Source organism: Toxotes jaculatrix, chromosome 2 (genome assembly GCF_017976425.1).
Source record: "Toxotes jaculatrix isolate fToxJac2 chromosome 2, fToxJac2.pri, whole genome shotgun sequence".
NCBI classification, from domain to species: Eukaryota; Metazoa; Chordata; class Actinopteri; family Toxotidae; genus Toxotes; species Toxotes jaculatrix.
Window position 1 is genome coordinate 6777649 of NC_054395.1, and position 24537 is coordinate 6802185.

The 24537-nt window shown below is 41.7% G+C and overlaps 1 protein-coding gene across 5 annotated transcripts; it reads left to right on the forward strand.

Moving 5' to 3' along the window:
* The first annotated feature begins 120 nt into the window (after positions 1-120).
* usp19 (ubiquitin specific peptidase 19) lies at positions 121-24059 on the forward strand. Of its 5 annotated transcripts, none has more exons than XM_041048321.1 (26): positions 121-405; positions 1574-1945; positions 7299-7427; positions 7712-7848; positions 8113-8694; positions 9410-9794; positions 10206-10362; positions 10478-10549; positions 11226-11341; positions 12350-12588; positions 12718-12910; positions 13617-13750; positions 13926-14084; positions 14174-14284; positions 14414-14524; positions 14679-14780; positions 14866-15006; positions 15100-15218; positions 15308-15451; positions 16425-16816; positions 16935-17045; positions 17271-17487; positions 18085-18237; positions 18363-18529; positions 18695-18870; positions 22799-24059. In XM_041048321.1, the coding sequence occupies exons 2-26, from the start codon at positions 1738-1740 to the stop codon at positions 22937-22939; spliced, it is 4596 nt and encodes a 1531-aa protein (XP_040904255.1). In that variant the 5' UTR covers positions 121-405; positions 1574-1737; the 3' UTR covers positions 22940-24059. The 5 variants fall into 5 exon arrangements, with proteins under 5 accessions (XP_040904255.1, XP_040904263.1, XP_040904231.1 ...); XM_041048329.1 differs by having other exon boundaries at positions 12356-12588; XM_041048297.1 differs by lacking the exon at positions 22799-24059 and adding an exon at positions 20299-22787.
* Positions 24060-24537: the final 478 nt, after the last annotated feature.

Genomic DNA, 24537 nt, shown 5'->3' on the forward strand with positions numbered 1-24537 from the left:
TTCTGTTTGCTATCCCAATAGAGAGAGAGAGAGAGAGAGAGAGAGAGAGAGAGAGAGAGAGAGAGAGAGATCACGTGAACGCGCCAGCCAGGAAGTGGCCTATGCGCGTACTCATTTCAGGTTAGGCCGGACAGTAGAGTGTTTTTGTGAAAAGTCGGGCTCACCTCGCACAGGGCGAATGACAGAAACAGACTGAACAGTTTTCAGTGGTTGTTTTCTGTTTGAATTTATGAAATAGATCGTTTAAAGTTTCCAGAAATGGGACCCGGATAAAGGAAAGAATATTCCAGAAACACCGTGGACTACGGGTTTCGAATGCGGGAAGGAGCTTAGCAGCCGGGAGTAGCAGAAGGAGTCGCCGGCCATTGTGTGTCAGAAACGGAATTCTCACCATACTGAAGCCCCGTAAGTCTCCCCTTTTAATGTCAGTATTAATTTGGCCTCTTAATCTCATACGGGCGCCAGGTGTCACGAGATGTCATGTTGTGGTGTTTGTTTAAATAAGTAACCACATGTAACGATCAACCCGTTTCTTGTTAGCTAGCGTTAGCCTGTATGTGGCTAATGACATTAGGTGCTCGAAGACTGTAGGGGCGTTTGATTGAACAAACTGTCCTGCGCTGTAGTGGAAGATACGGACAGGAGATGATGTATAGTGATCGAGCTGATAAACTGCAGCAATAAAATTCCATTTGACAGCATGAAGTAATGATGGGTTGATTATTCCCAGTCAGCAAAGCCAATATAGATGAATTAGATACTGTATTTAATGTTAATTAAATCATAACGCACCGCCCACGAATTGTGTTGTTCCATACTCCCTTACATGGACCAGGTACATTAAAGTCACGTTTTAATATTATTGATCAGATATTATTTGCGAATTTCATTAAATGCGGTCGAGAAGACCCGAAATATGGAGAACAATGTAATCTTGTCACTACGGGCAGACAAAGGTATAAAACTCATCTCGACAGACACACAGACTGTATATAAGGCACATGACAGCCCCCAACACGTGAGTATGAAAATAAACGAACCTCTGCAGTCGGCTGGCTAACTTACCCGTTACCAAGCTAACAACTCTGGGGACGGGAAGCTGCATTGTTAAAGCCTGCTAGCTAGCTTAATAAACTCCACCCGTGTTTTTTGGTAAACGTGCTGTGCTAAATGCCGAATAAAATGGCTGATTTAGCTGTTGTCCTTTGTTTGTCATTTGACTGTCCAAGCTAGCAACGCGTTGTTGCTATGCTAAGGAAACGAGGCAAGGCTCAGCGTCGGTCTAGTTCGGCTAACATTATGTGCAGCCATATGCTGCGTTTTGTAAGACATAATGTCCAAGTCACGTTTAGCATTGTTATTTAAAACCCGGATTAATTTTAAGCAAACATTCTCCTTTTTTGTGTATGTGTGTGTGTGCGCGCGTGTGCGTGTGAGCTTGTGTTTGTATTATACAAACACAGCAGAGACAGATTAACATGATTAGATGGGTTGTAGTTAATAATATGTAATATGTAGATTGCAGTCAGTTTCTTTTCAGGATTATTAAGTGTCTCTCTGCCTCTTGCCTTAGGTCCCCATCCCTTATTTGCCCACTGATTCTGTTCTGGGAGAGTTCAGACCAGTATCATCGCCAAGATAGCCGGGCCAGGCAGGAAGAGGCACACCTCAGATCCAGACCCCAGCAGCGGTAGTGATTCCGGCGACGGGCGGCCTGTTAGTGCCAAGTGCCTGAAGATGGCCAGCAGCGGTGGTAGTGAGACAGTGGGCCGTCGCGGTGGGGCTCAGCAGAGAGGAGGCAGCGGTAGGGATAACAGCTCAGAACTGTCCTCCAGTACCAGTAAGAAGAAGCAGAAGGACAGAGCTAATCAGGAGAGCAGAGAGGCCAAGAGGGCAGCAGCAAGCGTTGCAGCAGTAGACGGGGTCATTGCAGAAATCAAGAAAGGTAAGTAGGATTATTATGTTGTGCAGCTAAAACAGTGTTTGTTATTGATTGATTTGCGGATCATGTGTTATATTTAAAATGTTATATAAAAAATAAAATTGGAACATACTGTTATTATAACATTATAGCCACACTTGCAGTATCAGTATTTTTGTATATTTTAATCTGAATATATGATATGCAAAGGTAGATGTTCATTTCAGTTGTTTCCACTTGCATTAAATTACAGTGTACAGACATATACAATTGTAGCTGAGAAGCGGAGCGTGTTTTGTTGTTCACTGGAAACCCTAGATGTATTTGTAATGTCCAAGAACAAGAAAGAAAACCATCATTATATTGCAGGTGTCCTGTGAAGTTTTCATGTAAATGGAGTTATGTTTATAATCAGTTTGTCAACAAAGCGTATTGTGCATATCCCTGATATGAAAAAAAGTATTGAATACGGGCTCTTCCACATAACCTGTTTACAAGCTTGTTGCCTTTGCAGCTGCATTGCTGTGCTCCTTTGTATATTACTGCAACCAACTGTGAATCAGTAGATTAGTTTGAAAATAACAGGAAAATGTATTGCATTGCCCATGTGCATGACACAAAGTGTCATACACGTACAAGTGGTCAAAGTCTCCATATGATGACCACTTGTAGCTGAGTGGATCAGCGTTTTTGTGAGTGGGTCCTTCTTTTGTTTGTAACACACACTGATTGCTGATTGACAAAGTAAACATAGATGTAAACAATGCACCATCAAAAAACATTTGTAAATGTTAATGAGGAAAAGAAATGGGTAAAATATGTTTGTTAGACAAGAATACACATGATGTGTTTTGGTGAAAGGATACTGAACTGAATGTGAACATAACTTTTTGTTTGTTTAGAGGTAAACTCCATAGCATACCTTTTTAAACAAATCTTTTTAAACAACTCAGTTTGGTTATTTAACAGCAGCTCTAATACTAATTAGCTACTTGCAGAATCACAAGACTTACTGATGTAATAGGCGTTTGCCATATTTGCATAGTAAACAAAGCATTATGGATGTGGTTTCTTTTTAATTGTCAGGCATAGTAGGGGTTTATTCTCACCACTGTTCTACTCACAGCACAATGACTTGTCAGACATGAGTATGAAAACTGACACGCTGATGACAGCTGGTGGCTGCTGTAGATATAAACTCTGGCAGATGCTTTTTACCCTTCCAGCTGAGTTACAGTTCCCGTGTATTGATATGTAACTGAAATTATTAGCTGATCAATTAGCAGAGCCACAGAAAATAACGTTGTAACTACTCTGATAATGGTTTAATTGTTTTAAGTATTTTTTAAAGGATAAATATCAAACATTTCCTTGTTCCAGCTTCTCAGATGTTAGGATTTTCTGCTTTTACTGTGACAATTACAGAAACTTGCTACAGTTATAAATGCTAGGCCTATAATTTAGCATCATTAACAGGGAAACAAATCTAGATAAAGGTCTCTCTTAAGGGTGTGCCACAGCTGCAAAGCTCTTACCATAATCGTTGTGTGTTTTTATTCATTTACACATTTGTGTCGTGAATTGTTCTACATGTTGATCTATAAAAATGTTTTACATAGCCTATTAAAACATTTAACACCTTTTACTTCAGTAATTTAGTAGTTGCTCTAATCTGTAGCAAAAACTCTTCATTTTACAATTGTTTTAACCATTCTCTAATAAGAAAACAGCATGGAGCCTTGTGGTTATGTAGTTCCAATATTAGTCCTTTGCTGTTCATTTCATTGCTTTATTTTCATGTCATACTGCTGCCTGAAAGTAGATTTGTATGAGCTGGCTGCTTTATACACACTGTACTTTTCATTTACTATGGGATGTGTGTGTCTCATCAAAAGTTTGGATGTGGAGTACTTTAACTTTCCTCTACACTGTTTTATCAAAGTGCTTGTGGCTGAATGTGTATTTTAATGTAGGAGGAGTAGAGTTGCCATTCAGAGGTGAACAGTTATTTTTTTTCTTGCAAGAATAAATCAGTTTTTTGGTTCCAATATCTGCCTCTAGTGGTAGAACTGAGTAAACCCTGCTCTGAGTTTTTAAACTTGGAGCTAGAAATCTGCTCCTAGAAATCTTAGGGGAAAAATCTGCTTACTTACACCTGTGGGCATTCAGATGGGAAAACAACCTTGCTTCATTCATTTGTTCTGCACAGAAATCGTGACAGTACTGAGATAGCAATGTAAATGATTAAATTACTCAAACCTGTAATTGAGTTGCTTCATGTGACAGATATACCTGACACTGGTTCAGCCCCGGAGGCAGAAATGCTGATGCAAGGAATATCACATTGACCGTAAGCCCTTGGCCAAAGAGCCTGGTGATTTGCAGCACTATCTCATACAAGTCTAAAGTCACTGAAGATGCAAAGCAGTTTTACTTTCATTTTTTTTTTGGCACAGAACTGGTTTTGTTTGTATCTTCCAGTACAAAGTACCAGTTTAATGTTGTTATTGACTGTAGTGTTTTAACACTTTACAGATCAACATTTCCTGGCTAACACTTGTGTGTGGAAAGTAAGTTGTGTATTTAACATTTTGGGTACATGTGATTACCTGGAAAGAAACTTATAATTCTTGAACTGGTACTTTTATCCCCCAAGTGTCTGCTTAAATTTGTAGTAATAGATTTACATCAGAGGTCAAAGTAAAGCTTTAATAATAACCCTTATGTTGATGACAATACATGGCTGAATCGGCTGCTCCAGTTTGGATACTTGACACTGGATCAAGTATCCACCAGAGGTAAAATATTACCAGAGGGCACTTTGAACAATATCATCGACATAGACTACTTCTTCTGCCATGAACACCTGAGAAGACTGGGCTGTGGTTTGGTTGGCTATGCTTTGTATTGTTCGTGGATATACCTTATTTTATTGGCACTTTGTTTGGGTGTATCTATCTTTATCAAGCTGGTTTTGTTTTGATGTTGGTATGGTTTCCCACTAGAGGGTTGCATATGTGTTACAGTATTTGTGTTGCTGGTTGTGTGCGTCATGCTGAAGTGCTGTAATTCTATCTGAGAGGGTGTCAGCCCCTAATCTGGGAAACTTGTGTTCATCAAGGTCATGAGAATTGTCTCATTGTCTCTCTCTCACTGTCTCTACACTATCTTCTTCAATACCTGCAAATACCAGCCCAGTTAGTGCACATAACTGGGAACTTTCAACCCATTTCTCAGCAACTGCTTTGCTTTGCTGTGAGAAGCACCCTTGTCCAATTGTCAGGGCTAGTATTAAACAGTGCTCACTGGTGGATGTTCATAAAGGTATTAGAAGGAGTTAGAGGGTGATAGTCAAATCGTGTCATTGCCAATACACTTTACTTGTTTTACACAGGCCTGGGTTCATTTGAAGTGTAATTAGTGAGGCTGGATAAAGACTCAAGCCGATATGATAGTTTCCCATCCAACAAATAATATTAAAATGCTGTTATGTAATTATTGCCTTTATTCTAATGAGGCAGAAATTTCATTTGGCAGTACATATACTCCTTCCACTGTGGTTCCAGACTGACGGTCTTCTGTCCACAGATATCATACCAAACACTATTTAAACTGTATGAAACAACATAGAAAACTTGAAATTAAAGACACAGGGTTTTGCAGAGATACAGAGATATTCAGTTGTTAAATGTATCTTTTTTTAATGTATTGGTTCATTAATTTAACTTAAACATACGTGGATACTTTAGGTGTCCCTTGTTTAATAAGTAGGTAATAAAAATTAAACAACACTGTACTCGAAATACTGAATTTTTAGTTAGATTCTGTTTCATTGGTCTGTTATTATTACGTTTTACCTTGAGGTGCAGATAGAAATGCCAAGTCCAGTGTGTTCATTTTTCTTGTGGCAGTAATGGACTTTTCTGGCTTAAATTATGCAAATGCCTAAGTGGCCATGAAGCTCAAAATATTTCATTGTGCTAATAATGTGTTCATATCATGAATGTCAGTCTCATGTTATACCCAGTCAGTCAGGAGAGCACACCGTGGCGTGGCTCCACTGGGAATACAACTGTTACCAGCTGGAAGGGATTGGGTGTTGCATGTGACCTTTCTAGAGCGATTAAGTTAGAGAGAGAGAGTGAAGGAGTGACGGTGGGAAAGTTGAGGCTCTCTGGTTGTTGTTGTTGAAGACTAAATTGAAATACAAGTGTGTGTATGATCCATATATGACCAGCAGGGTGGCTGTTGCTCGTGTTTCTTCTTGGGATTTTATATTCAGTTGTTGCCAGGACTTAGATGTCATTATGAAAAATGGTATGTTGGTTTTAATTTTGTCTGTTTCTGCTCTTGATTGTACCTTAAAATGTGTGTATAACTTGGTGACATGTTTTCTAAAATAAGTCAATCACTTGCCTTGATGTATTTGTTTATTTGGCGTACAGTTTGTGTGGCACAGATAATTTTAGATGTCCTGTCTGTGATTGCGGAGTTCACCGCACTGTCTACTTCAGCCTGTGCCTGAGTACTCTGGGCTGACCCACTTGAGCGTATGAGTGCAGTGGCTATGTGAATTTGTGAGCAGGTGCATTTCAGTGCGTGTGAGTATTCTCTCAGGGTAGAAGAGATAACGGTATGTTCACTTTTGTGTAGCAGAGTCTTTCTGCTCTTGTTGATCTGCGTTGTGTTGTCTAGCAGAGTGAAGCCCATACTGGAGTTGAGGGTCTGTGGGATAGATCATATTATACATACAGACCACGAGTGTGAAGATTTCAGAGCACAGAATAAAATGATAACCAAAATATAGTTAAGCAGTGTGAAATGCAATAGAAATTATATAAAATACACTTAATGTTGTGCCAATCATTAGATTATTTAATCCACATTGACTGATTTTCTTTAATTTTGGATTTCCTTTAATATCAACCCACTAGATTATCAAACCCCATAGCAGCTAGCACAAAGCTAATTAGATCAGCAACCATGTGTGAGTAATTCAGTTTAAAATCAAAATTACAAATTGATTTATGACACCCCAGGTAAACATATAGTTATGCTGTAGAAGACCAAGAGACTTAGGAACCTTTTTACAGATGGAACTGTTTTAAGGAAGTTCACAACAATGGAAGATAGAGATTCAGGTAAAATAGGGGAACAATGATAATATGACAAAATCTAGAGCAGATTATGATTGGTCAACTTAAAAGCTGTTTTTTTTTTAATTCTCTTATTACATATTTGCAAGATTGTGTTCTATTAATTGATCTTTAAAATGTTCCTACAGTGATATATTCTATCCTAATGATCATGGTGTAAAATGAAAGTTCCTTCTCTGGTTTCACATCGATGTGACTGTCGGTTCCTTTGTGTTTCTCAGATGTATTTGTGGACTGGAAGCAAAATGTCAATGAAGTGACTGTCCGACTGCGCTGTGGGGAGGGAGTGCAGAGGATAGAGGACATCAACACAACCTTCACTGATACACACTGCCATGTGTGCTTCCCAGGTAAGTCACAGTAAAGCATGAACAAAAAACTCAAATGACAACAGTGGAGCAGAAATAAAAAGAATTGGGCTGAATGTTATTAACATAAAATCACAAAAGAGGAACAGGGTAGTTGTGTATTTGGGTTTAGGCCTTATTGAACTTTTAATCTGTCTTAAGAGTTTGAATATTAGCCACAATTTCTTTGTCTGACTCATTCAGCTTGTCTTTGCTGCAGATTTATGTTGAGTTCATGGGTCCAGTCCTGCTCTTATAACATCTGTATGCACGTTTTGATCTTTCAGATGGGCGGCAGTGGAGCTGCCAGTTGCAGGAGGAAATCGAGGCCTCGTGTAGCAGAGTCCAGTACAAGGAGAAGGGAGGTTTCCTGCATGTCATCATGCACAAGAAGATTCCCTTTCACATCTGGCCGTCGCTTAAGGTGGGCCACATAAGACAAGATGATGTGTTTTTGATTGTTTGTCCTTACATGAGCACACCTGTGTCTTGTTTTCATCTGCAATGATAAATGATGATGTAGATTTTTTGCATAATATTTTATTATTTCATGTAAATGTACAAATTTAGTTCTAACACATTGAGAGTCATAACTAAAAGTGACATTCACACTATAAACAGAGTCTTCAGCTCAGTCTGCCTTTGGTTAAACAATAAAATGACTCTGCTTCTGTCTGTGCTGCTTCAGTCAAACAAGAAGGAGAAGGCGAAAGAGGCTGCACCCACAGAAACCAAAAAGGATAAGGAACTGGAGATAAAGACCGTTGCCTTGGAGTCATCAGAGAAACCCAAATCATCCTCTGGGCAGCCACAGCTTCATGCCCAGCCTCCCTCCTCACCTGCACACAGTGAGTCAAGACGCAGCGGCGGCAAATCTGAGCGTGGTGTCAAGCGCTGTCTGAAAAACAAACCAGCGTGCGACAAGGCCACTATAGACTCTGTAGCGGTGGAAGGTGGAGCTGGAGAAGGCTCAGCCTCCACCAGTAAGCCTGTTAGCGTCACAAGAGGCGAACAGCAGCCTCCGGAACCTAGTGCCAAACGTACTGTCATACGGCTTCCCAAGACCGCTAAGGAGGCTACGTCACCTGCTGACAGGGACACACACTCTCTCAAGTCTAATGGTAAAGCTCCATACACACACCTGCCCGCTGGTCGGAGCCCACAGACACAACGCAGGGATGGAGACAACAGAGCAGAGAGACTAGGCAGTGGTCAGGAACAGAAACCTGGAGTTGCTGTCGCTGCTGCCAGCCATACCAACAAAACTCAGGTGAGAAAGGTTGTGACCTTGTTGTTGCTTATAGCTCCGTTTATGTTGCCTTCATGAAAATGTTAAAATGTGTGTGTTTGTTTTTTTTTTTTTTTTTTTCAGTCAAAAGTTGATGAAGCTTTTGCTTTTTTGTTGACTAGAGTTAAATTTAAAGAAAGAAATTACAGTTGCACAATCCCCTCAAATCATTGAGCAGTAGGATTTAATAAGGTTACAGCCAATAACACCACCTGGCCTGTGTGGGCCCTGCCTTTTATTAAACATTATTACAAACAGCAAACACCTCACCTAATAACTGCCTCTGCAAACGATCTCAGTGTTGGTGTGTCGGTTGTGAGCCTGTCACCAGTCTTGCAGTTTGTTCACACATCTTGCCTGATAAAGAGGAGTGAATCAGACAGGAGATAACTGTGCTTTGTCTGCTGTGTGTAGTGTAGTGAGGTGTCTTCAAAGCATCCCGTGTCAAAAAAGGCTCATTTTGCAAATGTTTTGGCGCTTACGGAAGAATTAACTGGTACGGTCTGAGCTGGAATCAAGTTGTCCACTTTCTTCTAGATAACTGCAGTAAGGAGAGGGAGGAGGGGGAGTTGTGGAAACTCTGCCAAAGTTCTTTCAGTCCACTGCTCTTTGATATTCACGTCATCTTTAGTCCCTCTGAGGGAGTGAAAGTTCTTCTCTGGGCTTAAGCCAAATTTCCCCTCTTTCTTTGACTCAGGTGGCAGAGAAACAAAACCAGTCTTCAGACAGGTCTGGAACATCAGCACATGGCAATGAAATCCTATCAGCAGCTCCCATCAGCACCAGTGACTCCCTCAAACCTGTCGACTTCAACACCGAAGTGGACTCTGCTTCTCCTGCAAGGCTGGTTGATAGAACAGACTCTGAGCCAGAGAAAAAACCTGTTGAGCAGGAATCAGAGCGGGATACTCTGATCTGCCAGCAGCTTGGGTCAAGAGAGACGGTACCGGTACCAGCTGTTGATATGGCTGCCAAACATGGCCTGTCACCCTGTGCACCCCAGAGGCAGGGCAGCTCTGACGGAGAGGAGAAGCGGGATCAGTCGAAGGAGGAGCCCTCTCTGGAAATTAAGCAGCAAGAAGGTGTGTTGAGAAGATTTTGAGAATGCAGAAAGCCTTGCAGTTGTGTTATCAGACAAGTCTTTTTGTTAAAATTGGCATTGTGTGATTTGTGTCGTTTTTTTTTCCGTGTGTGTTAAGATGCCTTCAAATACCTTTCCATGGTCAGTAGAAAAACAGTGGCTTAATTCAGCGCCTTTCAAACTTTTGACCCTGGTTTTAATCCAAGAAGGATCATCTTCGCCATAGATGACAATTCATAACAGGACTTATTTTTGTAAATATATTGCACCAGCAGATTAACGCAGTGTCAATGAATATACAATGTATGCAGATAGATGAAGCATTAACAAAGTGCTGTATGTACACAGTCGGGTTTGTTTTGAGCACTGACTTTATTAAGAGTTTGCTGATACTTGTAATATCCTCCCACAGCCCCACAGCCGATGGTTAACCTACAGTTTGTGAAGAATGATTCATACGAGAAGGGCACGGACCTGATGGTGGTTAATGTTTACATGAAGGGGATCTGCAGGGACACCGCCAAGGTCATCTTCAGGGAACAGGACTTCACCCTCATCTTCCAAACAAGGTAGTAAATGTGTCCATGCTGTAAGGTAAACTTGGTTATTTCATTTTGACATGTGTCATTTCTTATAACAAAAACCAGAGAATGATGGAGGGCTGTCTGTGTCATCCTTTCACAGTGATGCTAACTTTCTGCGGCTTCATTCAGACTGTGGACCAAACACAGTCTTCAAGTGGCAAGTCAAACTCAGGTAACAGTCACTTTAGCTTCTCATGTGTTTGTCAAAATGATTTTCAAGCATAAAAGCTCAGTATTTAAATGAGCAGTTGGAGAGAGCAGAGACTGCATGTTTTCCTGTGGAGTTGTGTGGACAAACTGTACAAGTATGCTGAATTGATTTGTTCCAGGAAACCTAGCCAGCGTCTACAGTGTCACCAACAAATTAGAGCAGTTATTTGGGCCTCATGAGCCATGAATAAACAGGAGCTGTGCCAAAGCTCTAATGCTGCGCCAGGTCAAACACATAAAATAGATAAGGTAGTACCGGTACCTATCGTGTACTTATGACTGAAAACATGAATTGACCAGGGATTACAGTTTACTACATAGGACCGTTTATCTTTTATTGCTCACTTTAATTACTTACTAATTTTTTTAATTGCTTACTTGGCTCAAATGAGAGTAGTATGGAAGGCAGAGATTGTTTTGAGACATTTATCCTGTTTCATGTTAATGAAATACTCGGCACTCAGTGTCTAGATATCTGATCGTTCCCATGATACAAGTTAATCAATGTAGTTGATGTCCTTTGTGTCACAATTGAAATGTTTTAAATGCCTTATAAACATTAGTTGTGCTAAAATAATACATATCTGCCCTTTGTCCTTTAATCTTACCTGTCTACTTCTCTCCCTCCTGTGGTTCAGGAACCTGATCCAGCCTGAGCAGTGCAGCTACTCCTTCACCCCGTCCCGCCTGGACATCACCCTGAAGAAGAGACACAGCCAGCGCTGGGGAGGTCTGGAGGCCCCTGCCACACAAGGTCTGCCGCCAGGCTTCTACTTGTGAACACTGTGTAGATAAAGCTTTTAATATTTCATGTGTGGTGAAATACTACACTGTTGTAACACTCTCAGTCAGTCACACACATGGAAATCAAAGCAGGTAATCTGAAAAACAACAGAGTCTATTTACAGCTCCAGGCAAACACGAAACTAAGTAATTCAACTTAATGTACTTAAAGCTTCAGTAAGTATGCTCTCTGATTTGAATAACGAGTTTTATATCACTGTGGACGTGTCTCTCACACAGACTGTGTGTTTTTATGAGAAGTCGTACTCCTGGTATGACATATGCTGTGTGTCTCTGTGTGTGTACGTGTGTGCTTGTATATGTTTACTGTATGTGTGCTTTTCAAGGTCCTCTCAATGACAGGAATTTGAACTCTGTAACTTAGCCAGTAAGTAGATATGGGTGCCAGCCTGATCTGCCAGACTTATGTAGCCTGCAGACTGTGCGACCCCAGGATTTGGTGCCCTTGAGAGCCAGGAAGTGGCTCCAAATGGGACAGAAAAGGCTTCTCTTATATTACAGATCCATAATGCGACAGTATTCATTCGATACACACAGATTAGCTACACATACAAAAATAAGTAAGTAAATAAAAAATTTAAATGCAAAGCAAACATAGAATTCAAAATACATGGCGAATAAAGTTTTACAGTAATACTAAACACTAAATGAATGTTTACTTCAAGGAAATTCTTATTTTCCTCATAATTAGTACCAAATGAGGGAAGTAAAACAAAGCATTATAAAGACTTCATGTTTGATTGATTTGTCAGCACTTGTATATAGAAAAAAAGTCATTAGTTCTCTCTGACTTCTGTGACCTAATGATTCCTCATTAATTTCATAGTCCAGTCCAAATGAAGAGGCTTTAAACTGCTATATGTGAAATGCGACAGGTTATTCCTATTTCCAGGATGGTCCACTCTCTCCTTTTTGACCTTCATCTTCTAACCACAAGCACCATTCTCCTTTGTTTAAGGTGCAGTGGGTGGCGCCAAGGTCGCCGTGTCCTCCAGCCCTGCCTGCATGGAGAAGAGCCAGCCAGGCAGCAGCCAACACAGCCTCCCAGCCAAAGAAGAGCCTCCGAGGGTCGGGGAGGAGAAACCTAAGGCCCCTAAGGCCTCATCCAGACTGGAGGATGGTGGTCTGGATACCGTGGCTGCTCGCACCGTCTCTGAGCATGTTGCTATTACCAAGCCAGAGCCCACGGTTACTACTGTGAGTCAAATATAAAGAATCATGGAAACTGTAGAGGCAATGGCAAGATGAGGAAAAGGAAAACAATATTTATTTGTATACTGGATTATGTGGTCATATTAATTTGGCTCATTATCATGTCTGTCTCAGCCTAAGCCTACCTGCATGGTGCAGCCCATGACCCATGCACCTCCTGCCAGCAATGAGCGCCACGAGGAAGAGGAGGAGAAGAAGGTGTGCCTGCCTGGTTTTACAGGATTGGTAAACCTCGGCAACACCTGCTTCATGAACAGTGTTATCCAGTCCCTGTCCAACACCAGAGAACTCAGGGATTACTTCCATGGTTAGTTGTGTGTTTGACTACTTTGCTTGGTATATTTTATTACCATTGTGATGAAGCAATTTATTTTATCTTTGATACTGCTGCCAAAGACACAACCTGTTAAATGAGAGAAATACAACAAGGTGTGTTTTATTTGTGCTTTGATACATAGATTTTGTTGTGATAGTTATATTGGCTGCCTGTGCTTGTAGATAGTGCTCAGGGCTGCTGCCTTGGACAGAAAAATGGTGCTAACTGGTCCAAAGAGCAAATTTAATGAGGACTCAGTAACTTCCTCTAGTTTTATCTGCATAAGCCAAATACAGTTTCTGCAATTTAAGCATTTAAAACATTGAAATACTTGCAGCAAAATCTAGGTCACCAAGTTTTTGACTTGATGCTTTTAGTCTAAGATGGTTGGTAGAATATTAATGTTCTAGGGATGAGACGTTACCTGTTAGAGCGATATATCACTTAAAATGCAAAGGTTTGACTATTTTACATTGATTATAACAACAATCATCAGCAAACACAAGAGGGAGCCATTTCCATAAGACATTCTGTGGCCTGTGCATCACAAATGTTTTAAAACAAAAAAATCATTTGAAGTTTTACTGTGAGAATTTTCCATGCCACCGTTTGTTCATCTGCGTCTAAGCTCCCAGTGACGTCTGTGGCTGACGTCTGGTCCCATTATCTCAGCCCTGTGTTTTGTGTTCCCCTGCAGATCGAGCATTTGAGGCAGAAATAAACTGCAATAATCCTCTGGGAACGGGAGGCAGGCTAGCCATTGGCTTTGCAGTGCTGCTCAGGGCCCTTTGGAAAGGAACACATCACGCCTTCCAACCCTCAAAACTCAAGGTATGCAAGCAGCACCTACAGATTTTCTCTAAATGAAGTATGTACACATTTTTTCTCCTTTTTTATTTGTGGCTAAGACGTGTTTTAATTTAGAGGTGCTACCTTGTCTTTGCATGGATCAGATTTTTAACATTCACTTCTTGTTCCTTGTGTTGTTTTTTTTGTGACCTTGCAGGCAATTGTGGCCAGTAAAGCCAGTCAGTTCACAGGTTACGCCCAGCACGATGCCCAGGAGTTCATGGCTTTCTTGCTGGACGGGCTCCATGAGGACTTGAACCGCATCCAGAATAAACCATATACAGAGACAGTTGACTCTGACGGACGTCTGGATGAGGCAGGTGTTTTTCTCACCCAGTAGATATCTAGAGGTGGTCTGGTTTGGTCAAGGCTTGGCCTGATGATGTGTGTCATGTGTTGTTGCAGGTGGTGGCAGAGGAGGCATGGCAGAGGCACAAGATGAGAAATGACTCCTTTATAGTGGACCTCTTCCAAGGCCAGTTCAAATCCAAGCTTGTGTGCCCCACATGCTCCAAGGTAAAACACAAGTTTCAACAAAATGCTCTTCAAAGTAAATGCCTTTGATTTTTTTTTTTTTTTTTTTTGCCTTGTTAAAGTGATGACTAACCCATGTCTTTTCATTTTTACTTCTGTCTTCTTCTTCAGGTGTCTATCACCTTTGACCCTTTCCTTTACCTGCCTGTCCCATTGCCTCAGAAACAAAAGGTGCTCTCAGTTTTCTACTTTGCTAAGGAACCTCATAAAAAACCCGTTAAGGTAAGATAAAATAACAAGTCTGAATATCTAGTCATACTATTGACAGTGTCAATTAACACGATAATTGAGAAATGTCGCTTTGCTCAGAGAAAATGTCCACATATCTTACAAGTGATTTAGTCTTTAATGTGCTTTTGTGTATCTGTGTTTCTAGTTTTTGGTCAGCGTGAGCAAGGAGAACTCCAGCACTGCTGAAGTCCTTGAATCCATTTCCAGGAGTGTGAGGGTCAAACCAGAGAATCTGAGACTCGCAGAGGTGAGATATTTAAATGATTCTGAATTTCCCAATCGGACAGAAATCTCTAAGATGGGACTGAAACTCAGTCTTCACCCCCTGTCAGGTGGGGAAGAACCGCTTCCAGCGCATGTTCCTGCCGTCCCATTCCCTGGACACAGTGTCCTCCTCCGACATGCTGTTCTGCTTTGAGGTGCTCTCCAAAGACCTGGCCAAAGAGAGAGTGGTATTGCTCAGAGTGCAGCAGGTAAAAAAAAAAGAAACCCGACTCCTGATTGTACATTTTAAAATACATCAGTGCTTGCAGATATTAAAAGGTCTTTCTTTGTTTGCCCTTCAGAAACTCCAGGTCCCTAATATCCCCATCTCAAAGTGCGCCGCCTGCCTGAAGCCTCCAGTGTCTGAGGAGGACAAGCTGAAGCGGTGCACTCGCTGCTATCGTGTGGGCTACTGCAATCAGTGAGTTCTCCAGTTTACAACAAGGCATATGTCATTTTGCTCTGAAGTGAAATATATGAACATGTTAACTGTGGTTCTCCTCTTCCCAGAGTATGTCAGAGGACCCACTGGCCCAATCACAAGGGTCTGTGTCGACCCAACACGGAGAACGTGGGCCTGCCTTTCCTGGTCAGCGTGCCAGAGTCTCGACTCTCGTATCCCCGCCTTACCCAGCTACTAGAGGGTTACTCCAGGTACACGGTCTAACTTACCTGTCTGAACAATTGTTTGAGTCACTTAAAACTATAACGGCAGCGGTTCCTGGTTGGACCGATTTTCCTTAACACTTCTGAACTGAATGCTGTCAGCTCTTGGTGAAATATGTGCAGATGCATGTCTTGTTTTCCTTATTAAGAGCACTGTGATAACCTAATTGCCACTCAGTTATCATCTTCAGCACAAAGTAAAATCAGTTCAATAAATATTTGAAGACCAGCCAATATTATTTGGATTTTTCTCCTTTTTAGATTAGTCTACAAAATGTTTTTTCCTCCTCAGAAGAGGAAAAAAAACCCTTGTGTGACCATGATAACAGTCAGATCCACGATCTCTCTGTACATGTCCAGTTTTCATTCGTGCCAACCTGGATTAATGGATGAATGAAAGTCCCAGCTGAATGTCTTTTCATGATATGTTTAAATTGTGAAATTGATGGCAAAATATATTAATGGATGTGCTTTGAGAAGCGGATGATGAATATTGCTTACGTTCACGTTTTCATTAGCAAAATAAGTCTGCCTCTTCTGCAGCCTGAGAGAGGCCAGAAAATACTCCTCCTGCTTCAGTTACTTTTCACACCTCTCTCTTACTGCTGTTACGAGCCAAATATCACACGAGCATCGTGGCACTTTCCATAAATGTTCTGTCACATCTAAATACAGCTGTGAGGAGCATTAACGTAACAGTGACCTATATCTGAATGAAGAAAGCTAAACACTAACACATAGATGAAGCCAGCAGTGTTGTGTATGCCATGTCTAATCACAGCTTATGATTCAAAAGCACGCACTTGATTGTTCTTTCACCTGTTTAAAAAAAAAAGAAAATTAGAGATTAATATTTATAGCAAAATGTATTTATTTATATAAAATTGTATTTATTTAGATTCTAAGACCAGAATCACTTACTTCTAAAATGTAGTGAGCTGTTGTCTTTCTCTCTGCCCAGGTTTTCTGTCAACGTGTTCCAGCCTCCTTTCCAGTCCGGCAGGACATCCCCTGAGACATCTCAGTCCCGGGTAGACCTCCCCCCAATGCCAGCGAGCTCACCTGAAGGCACTGGGTCTGGGGATGAGGCCATGGGTGGCAGCAGTGCTGTAGGAGCAGGGGATCTGGAGCTGGAGAGCCCGTCTCTTCTGCCTGAATCCCAGGCAGAGTACGCTCAGGCCTCAGCCTTCCACTCTGTGGAGTCAGATTCCCTCTCCTCCTCCCAGACCTCTCTCTCCACCACGCGGACTACAGATTCAGGATTCTCTGAGGCAGTCTCTACAACTTCCTGCTGCTCACTGGACCCTCATGCTGAGAAAGAGACGTCCTGTGAGAAGGCAGTGCGGCCAGAAGGTGATAACACAACTTACTGATGCTTCATTGTTTTTGATTTATTTTTTTTTTACATTATTACTTTTTTTTTTTTAACCTCTTGCATCACCTGATTTCATATTCTTGCTACCTTCTGCAGCTGCAGTAACAGGGTACCAGCATCCAAGTGAAGCAGCATCAGGTCACGCCAGTCAGTTCTACATCTCTCTGCTGGACTCTAACAACAAGGAACAGAGGCTGGATGAGAAAGGTATGACCAGGATTCTCTTCAGGACTCGTGTTCTATTTAGCAAAATTGCACGTTATTGTTAAATTATAGTTTGTGGTGTTTTTGTTGGATTAAATGACAAGGTGTTTCAAATTCTCATCTCTGGATGATCGATAAGCTTTTATGCTGTGTGCGCTGTGAAAGAAAGAAATAAAGTCCAACACACCAGCACTCAGTTCTTCTCCTTCCCCACACACCCCTCTGCAGAGGACTTGCTTGCGGACCTCCCTGAAGACGTGACCCTGGAGCTGGTGTGGAAGAACAACGAGCGTCTGAAGGAGTACGTCCTGGTGAGCTCCAAGGAGCTGGAGTATGAGGAGGACCCCGGCTCTCTGAGTGAGACAGCCAGAGCAGGACACTTCACCCTGGAGCAGTGCCTCAACCTCTTCACCAAGCCAGAGGTGCTGGCACCAGAGGAGGCATGGTAGGAATCTTTATTTATGTGATTAGATAACCTAAGATAAAACATCATTATCAATTAATCTGCAGTTATTTTCCTTATTAACCATTTAGCCTGAAAAGTGCTAAATGCTGTGCTTAATGTTCATATTAATATCCCATAACACAATGTTGTGTTGTTAAAAAGCAACAGTCCAAAGCCCATTTTGATCATAAAATGAGTGAAATCAACTCCCCCCCCCCCCCCCCCCCGAAATACCAATAGTGCAATGCTGCAATGGGTCAGTCTGAATGTGGATAGTGATTAATGAAAATAGTTTTGGCATAGACTGAGATCCTGCAGCCCTTTTAGTTCCAAGCAGGTGATGGCAGTGTGTAATGCAGGAGGGCTGTGGAGCCTGCCCAGGCATCCAAACAAAGACATATTAACCTAAATATTTAAGCCTTATACAGTGATTGTCTTGGGCTGTTGTTTGCTGCGAGTCCGTGTCCTTGGATGCTCCTGGCTCCTTCTTCCTTCTGCATTTAATTACCCAACTGTAGTGTTTTTGGTCCTTTGTTTTTTGCTAATGAACAGAACCATGTAGAACAATGGTCTAAATCAGCACACTGTGTTTTTAAGGTACTGCCCAAAGTGTCAGCAGCACCGTGAGGCCTCCAAGCAACTGCTGCTGTGGCGTCTGCCCAACGTTCTGATCATCCAGCTCAAACGCTTCTCCTTCAGGAGCTTCATCTGGAGGGATAAGATCAATGACATGGTTGACTTCCCTGTCAGGTAAACACACACTAAAAAGTCTCTGTACGTATCAACGACATACTCATCCACATGTTTCTACACCAAACCGCTTCATTTTATTTGTTTTATGATCACTGCGTTCTCTTGTTGTTTTTGTCTTCTAGGAATCTGGACCTGAGTAAGTTCTGTATTGGCCAGAAGGATGAGATGCAGCAGCCCCCTATCTATGACTTATATGCAGTCATCAATCACTATGGTGGAATGATAGGAGGCCACTACACGGCCTACGCTCGCCTACCAAGTGACAAGAACAGCCAGCGCAGTGATGTTGGTGAGTGTGCAGTCAGTGAGGTTCATCCCCTTGTTTATATATCTGTTGGTAGTTCTTCCAGCCGTTCCATCCTCCCCCCTTTTCTTTTGCTCTTAATCTTTTCTGCCACCCTGTTGCCAACCTCTCTTCCCTTCCTCCTCCTCTAACACCCTCCCTTTCCTGCAGGCTGGCGTCTCTTTGACGACAGCACCGTGACAATGGTGGAGGAGAGTCAGGTGGTGACGCGCTACGCCTACGTCCTGTTCTACCGACGACGAAACTCCCCCGTGGAGAGACCTCCACGCTTCCTCAGGCCCGTGGGAGCCGAGTCGCCCACTGGTGCAGGAGCTACTGCCAGCCAGGTGAGGGAGCCACAACATCAAGAGACTGAGGGCCTGTGTCAAGGTTTAGATGTTATCCAGAGTTGCAATATAACTTTGCTAACTCTCATTTTACACTGGCTTTTTTTAACCTTAAAGTGAGAAGTTGATTCAGTTTAATTTTCAAGATTTCACACAACATACATCTCATTTTTTTACACACAACATTTCTGATAATCAGAGCCCAGTTTAACAGGTTAATAAGAGCAGCACTAACTCTTTAAAAATGCCAGTGTAAAATGGTACAGTGTAGTCTGGGGTTACATGGAAAGTGTAGAAAGGGGGTTAGAAGTGTTAGAAGTGTTGTGGGGAAACTGCAGCATCACTGTTAATGCAATGAATGTGTTACTGCTCACTGAATATTTACCCAAAGTAGAATAATGTGCAGATTCGTCCTCTAACAATGATGGGATCACGTGTTTATTCTGCATAATGTGGAGAGTAGGCTCAGGCTGTGCCTCCTCAGGCAGTGTGACCTGGAACGAGATGAAGAATACATTTGAATACAACTCCTGCATGTTCAGATCCACACGCCATGGGACTGGAGCAAATTGACAAATTTGTCCCCCACTGTTTAGGAATTAGCAGAGTTTGGCAGGTGGTAAGAGGGAAGCCAGCGTGTTAAGTGCCTTTGAGAACCAGTGCTTCTTTTCAATTAGTCTTGACAACAGCTCCCGCCCTGAGATGCTTAATAACTCTGGCCCAGTGGGTTCATAATGGATAGATCCATCACTGAGATGGTGTGTTCTCAGCTCAGCAGAGCCCAGCTGTCAGGCAGCATTAGCCTCCTGTGACATTCACTTTTTCAGTACCTCTCTGAAAGTTAACTTCTCTGTGTCCACATGAGATCTTCCTCTCTAAACAAATGTAAGAAATGCTGCTTTGTGTTTTTACAGTTAGCTTTTATTGCATAGGTTAAGTGCAGCCTTGTGTTGCTCTTATTGAAATGAGACTGTGTGTGATCCTGTGGGGTAAAAGAGAGATGAATGGTCCTTCATACACATGAACAGAGTTGTTCATGCGGCTTCGTTTTTCTTGCTTATGAACTTGTGAATCCATGTTGCAGAGACTGTGTTTAACTCGAGTCAACACTGACCCATATAACTCAGCTGTTTTTTACTATGTTGCTTAGTGTACTGAACTTGGAAAGAAGGGCTTGGAGAGCACAGTTAAGGTTTTCTTGCACTTTTGATTTGCTCAGCTGTGTTTTACTTTGAATTGAATTTCCTCCACGTGTCCATCTGATTTCTGAAAGACACGCCTCTCAGAGAACGCATGTCAGATTCCTGTAATCAACACATTTGATTGGAAACTCTGAGATAGATCAGCTGGTTGTTTCTTACTATAATCATAGTATGTGTTAGACCACGCCTTTTCCCAGAAGCTGACACCGGTTTCCGCCAATCGCAGGCCTCTCTAATATGGCGGGAACTGGAGGAGGAAGAGGAGGGGCTTGACGAAGGCCCCCGTGGACTGTTCGGCTCTGCGCTGTGGAGGCGTCAAACGCAGAGGAACAGAGATGAGGAAGACGAAGACAGAACTGAAGGCTCGGTGCGACGGCACCACGGGCAGAGGATGTCGGACTATCCCGACGATGACTGCGTGCGATATTTTGTTCTGGGCACACTGACTGCAGTGTTGGCTCTGGTTGTCAATTTGGTCTACCCTCTTCTTTACAAAGCCAACTGGACCTGAGCAGTGGCTGGTTGCTGACTTACTTTGGCCAGGGGCCACTCAGAAATATGGTGGAGTGGTTAGATATTAGGTGGAGAGGAAAAAGAGCAGAGTTACTCATCCATCCTTCTTTAGCTGGTAAAATGGTCCTCCGTTCCATCCAATAGCACAACACTCAGCGTGTTTGTATCACTTTATATGGCTCAGTCCTTTACAATATGTATAAAATACACTATTTCACACAGTAAAAGACACTGAGAGTCCTGCAGAGTGTTGAAGAGACAGCAAAGGAGACTTCATAAGAAAGCTTTGTAGTTAAAGCAGCAGTAGAGCGACTGTCAGCACACAGTACTGGAACACTGAGTGTAAACATTTCAAACGTGTGCTTTGTTTGGACTCTTGCTTCCAGTGCACGTGCACTTTTCAGTGAGGTTGCAGTTTTTAGAGTCACTTTTTTAACAGTGGTTCTCAGATGATCTGTGAGCCTTTAATCTATTACACCTAAGCTGCAGCGTTTATTACTGTGAGATGTGGTTGAAAGCTCACAGAAAATGCTTGTAAATAGGTATTTTAGTTAAGAGTCTTTTTTATCAGAGAAGCTATGTAGTTGTACAGTAATATATAAAACGTGTATAAGCTGAGCATTATGACAGAATGATTCCAGTGCAAAAAATAATCCTTCTCTAGAGCGACACATGAAGCCACTATTAAATGCCTTCTTTTGTTTTATTGCACTACACTCTTGAGTAGATAAGACTGGTAGCTGAATAGAGTATGTCTGAGAAGAGGCAGTTCAGCAGTGTTTCATTTTCTAAACGCTGTCATGAAGTAAAGTGTACCTTATATTTTTTCTTTGTGACCAATTGTTGTTGCCTTTTCCATGTCCTTACACAGAACACACTTTGATTATTGGGCCTTAAAATTGCTGTTTGTGTCCAGCCACCGCCGTTTGTTTTGTTTTTTTTTGTTTTTGCAGCAGTATGTACTGTACTTATCTTGGATTTTTTTATTTCTATACATTTTTTTTTTGTTTTTATTGAAAAGACTGTCACAATCTGTTTTAGTTGCTTTTAATTGAACTTTCTAAGCCATAGCCAGGTGAGGATTTTAAGTTCTCAGGATGAATTGTCATAAAATACAATGACATGTTACTTTGTGTCTTTTTAAAATCCTACAAAAGAAGATGAGAAATTGACTGACGATGCAGTCCGTTCACAGTTGAGAGATGAGGCGTTACCGTCCACTTCTGAATGTCAGAGGATTTGATTATGGGCAGTGTTGGACCTGTTTACACCTGTAACGTACAGAGTATCTAAATGTTGTCTTCTTCTTAAAATACACTTTTTTTGTTTTTACTGCTTTTGTTTTAATTTGAAAACCCTAAAAGACGTTCCTCATCACATACGCAAGCTTAATAGTCTGAGTTGTTTTTATTTAAAATGTTTTTCGTCTTAGACCCCAAACTGTCTGTAGGTGATGTCTTTACTCTGCGGTCATTGTGAGTGAGCATTTAGGTCTCAGGGAAATCCCAGTTATCTTCTGGTATCATGGCAGAGTAGAGCGACCTAGGTTTTGCCTTAAACGCTGAGCATAGCACCGTCCGACTGTGGATACTTGACTCCGATATATGCAACACTGAAGTCCATCTAGTTTCAGAACTCTTGTGCTCAACGTGCACTACTGTGGTGACGAACTTGAAAGTGTGAAAGTTTCCGGTAGCTGATATAAACAGCATTGATGAGGGTTTCACAGAAGAATTTTAGGGAGGGTTTCAGGACAAGCTTTGCAGTTTGTAGAACATGTAAATGCTGCTGGGTTTTTGTGAAGTTGACTGGATTTAATGGAGTGAAGGATGAAACTATGTGTATGTGTAGTCTGCTACATAATGTTCATTGGGAAGAATAATCATGTGTTTTGTGAGGAAACAATGTAAGGTCTCTTTCTATATAATATACTTTGAATCACTGAGTTGTTGACATCATTGCAAGTACTGTATTTAAAAGATTATAACCAACCTAATTAACCTGCAATAATGTATTTAGATACCTCCATCCAAATGCTGCTTTCTAATACATAAAGCATTGTACTCCTTTTGGAAATAAACTCTCCGTCTGTTTATAGTCTTCATGTACGTTATTTAAGTCGGGTCACATCCTCACCATTTTCTCCAAACAGATGAGATCTCCCAGAATACTAAAGCAGCATGATTTATTGTTAACACTGGTTTATCTTACAGGCCTCTAGCCAGTCACTCTTTGGGACAGACCTGGATCCTGAAGGACCGCCCACGCTGACCCCAGAGGTGCCCACCGACCTCTTCGCCCACTCCGCCGAGTGCACGGCGCCATCCTACAGCAACATGGAGGAGGTGGACTAGCCGTGACGAGGACTGAAGAGAAAGCAGGTCAGAGCTGGTCGTCCGGGAGAAGAAGCTGCTCCTCAGCTGCAGACACATCAGTGCTCATTTATCTCACAGGTATCTGAAGCGGTTGGTGAAGTAACAGTGCAGTGCTAGAAGATCTGGAGGTGGTCTCTGAGGGACTCCACAGCGCTGACTGGTGAAAGACCTTCAGATGCACATATAGATGTGTACTCAGTACTAACTAGACACACACATCATTGATATATTCACATTAATATACTTAGCCATTGATAAAGACTTAACGAGCTGTATATGTAATTATGTTCATTCAGTGCATATAGTGACACACACACACACACAGAAGCTAACACACTTCTGGAATATCAGAGCTCCTGTTAGCTGCTCCTCATGAAGCTGCTGCTAAAGGAGTTCATCCTCAGCCACCTAACAGAGTTCAGTGGAGGGCCCCGCCAGCCTTCCACGCACCAACGCACCTTGTGGTCTGGTTTCAAGCTAAAAACCTCTAACCTTTACCGGACCCTTTAATCCTTGGCTACAGCTGTGGTCGATTAATAGGGTAAATCTGAGGAGTTTGACTGATGTAATGTGTGTAAATCTTTTTTTTTTTTTTGGTTTGATTTGATTGTGGCAGGGTATTCAGTGAGTTGGATAAGAATTGAAGCAGCCGATGTAAAGAAAAATGTGAGACGGGTGATGACCTGCTACCCCTTTTTTTTTTTTTTTTTTTTTCTTGTCAGTTTTTTAATGCAGAGGGCACACGCTGTTTCTGTGTTTTGTTTTCTCTGTAAACTCTTATTTGGCTTCTGTTGCTTTGGTGTGTTCTTGTTTTTTCTTTTTTGTACTTGTTTGGATATTCAATCCTGTGGATGCAATAGTCAAAGGCTTCAGTAAAACTGAAATGTGCATGACTGCATGTTCATTCAGGCTGTAACCCTGTTAAGTACCCCCCTCTGAAACTTTGCTAAATTTTATTATTTCTGTTTTGTGTGACGTGTCCAGTCTCACCCCCCTCCTTTGTAATGAATTGCGTATATAAAGTGGGGTTCATAAAGAATGCTGCTGTGGATACATATGAATGGTTAATATAAATAAAAACAATTTTGACTATTGCTGACATTAGTGTTTTTTATTATATAGTAGAATTGTGTGAAAAGGTGGAGTAAGACTCTTCACCTGTACAGGTGTCTTCAGTCACTAGGCCTCATCCAGGAACCAAAGTGGGCACCTGCCCTAAAGGCTCTTGACTCACTGTTTGACAAGAGGTTGGTGGTAATTTGAATAATTTCATATTTGCTTGGTAAAATGTTTTACTAAAGAAAGTTCCCAATCTATTCTGATATCTTCAGTCTTTTAGTTGATATTATGAAATACGCAGAAGAATTTGTGTCTAATGAATTAAGAACAAAGTAAGTGGACAGATTGTCCTTCAGCACAGGAGTAGTGGCTGATTTCTGGGGCCTTGGGGGAGAAAATGCTTTGAAGCTGCTATTAAAGCTGAAGATCAGTCCATCAACAGGAAATGTGAATAATTAATTGACTTTTGTTAAAATAAACCTCTGGTTCCAGCTTTGAAGACATGCTGCTTTTCTCTG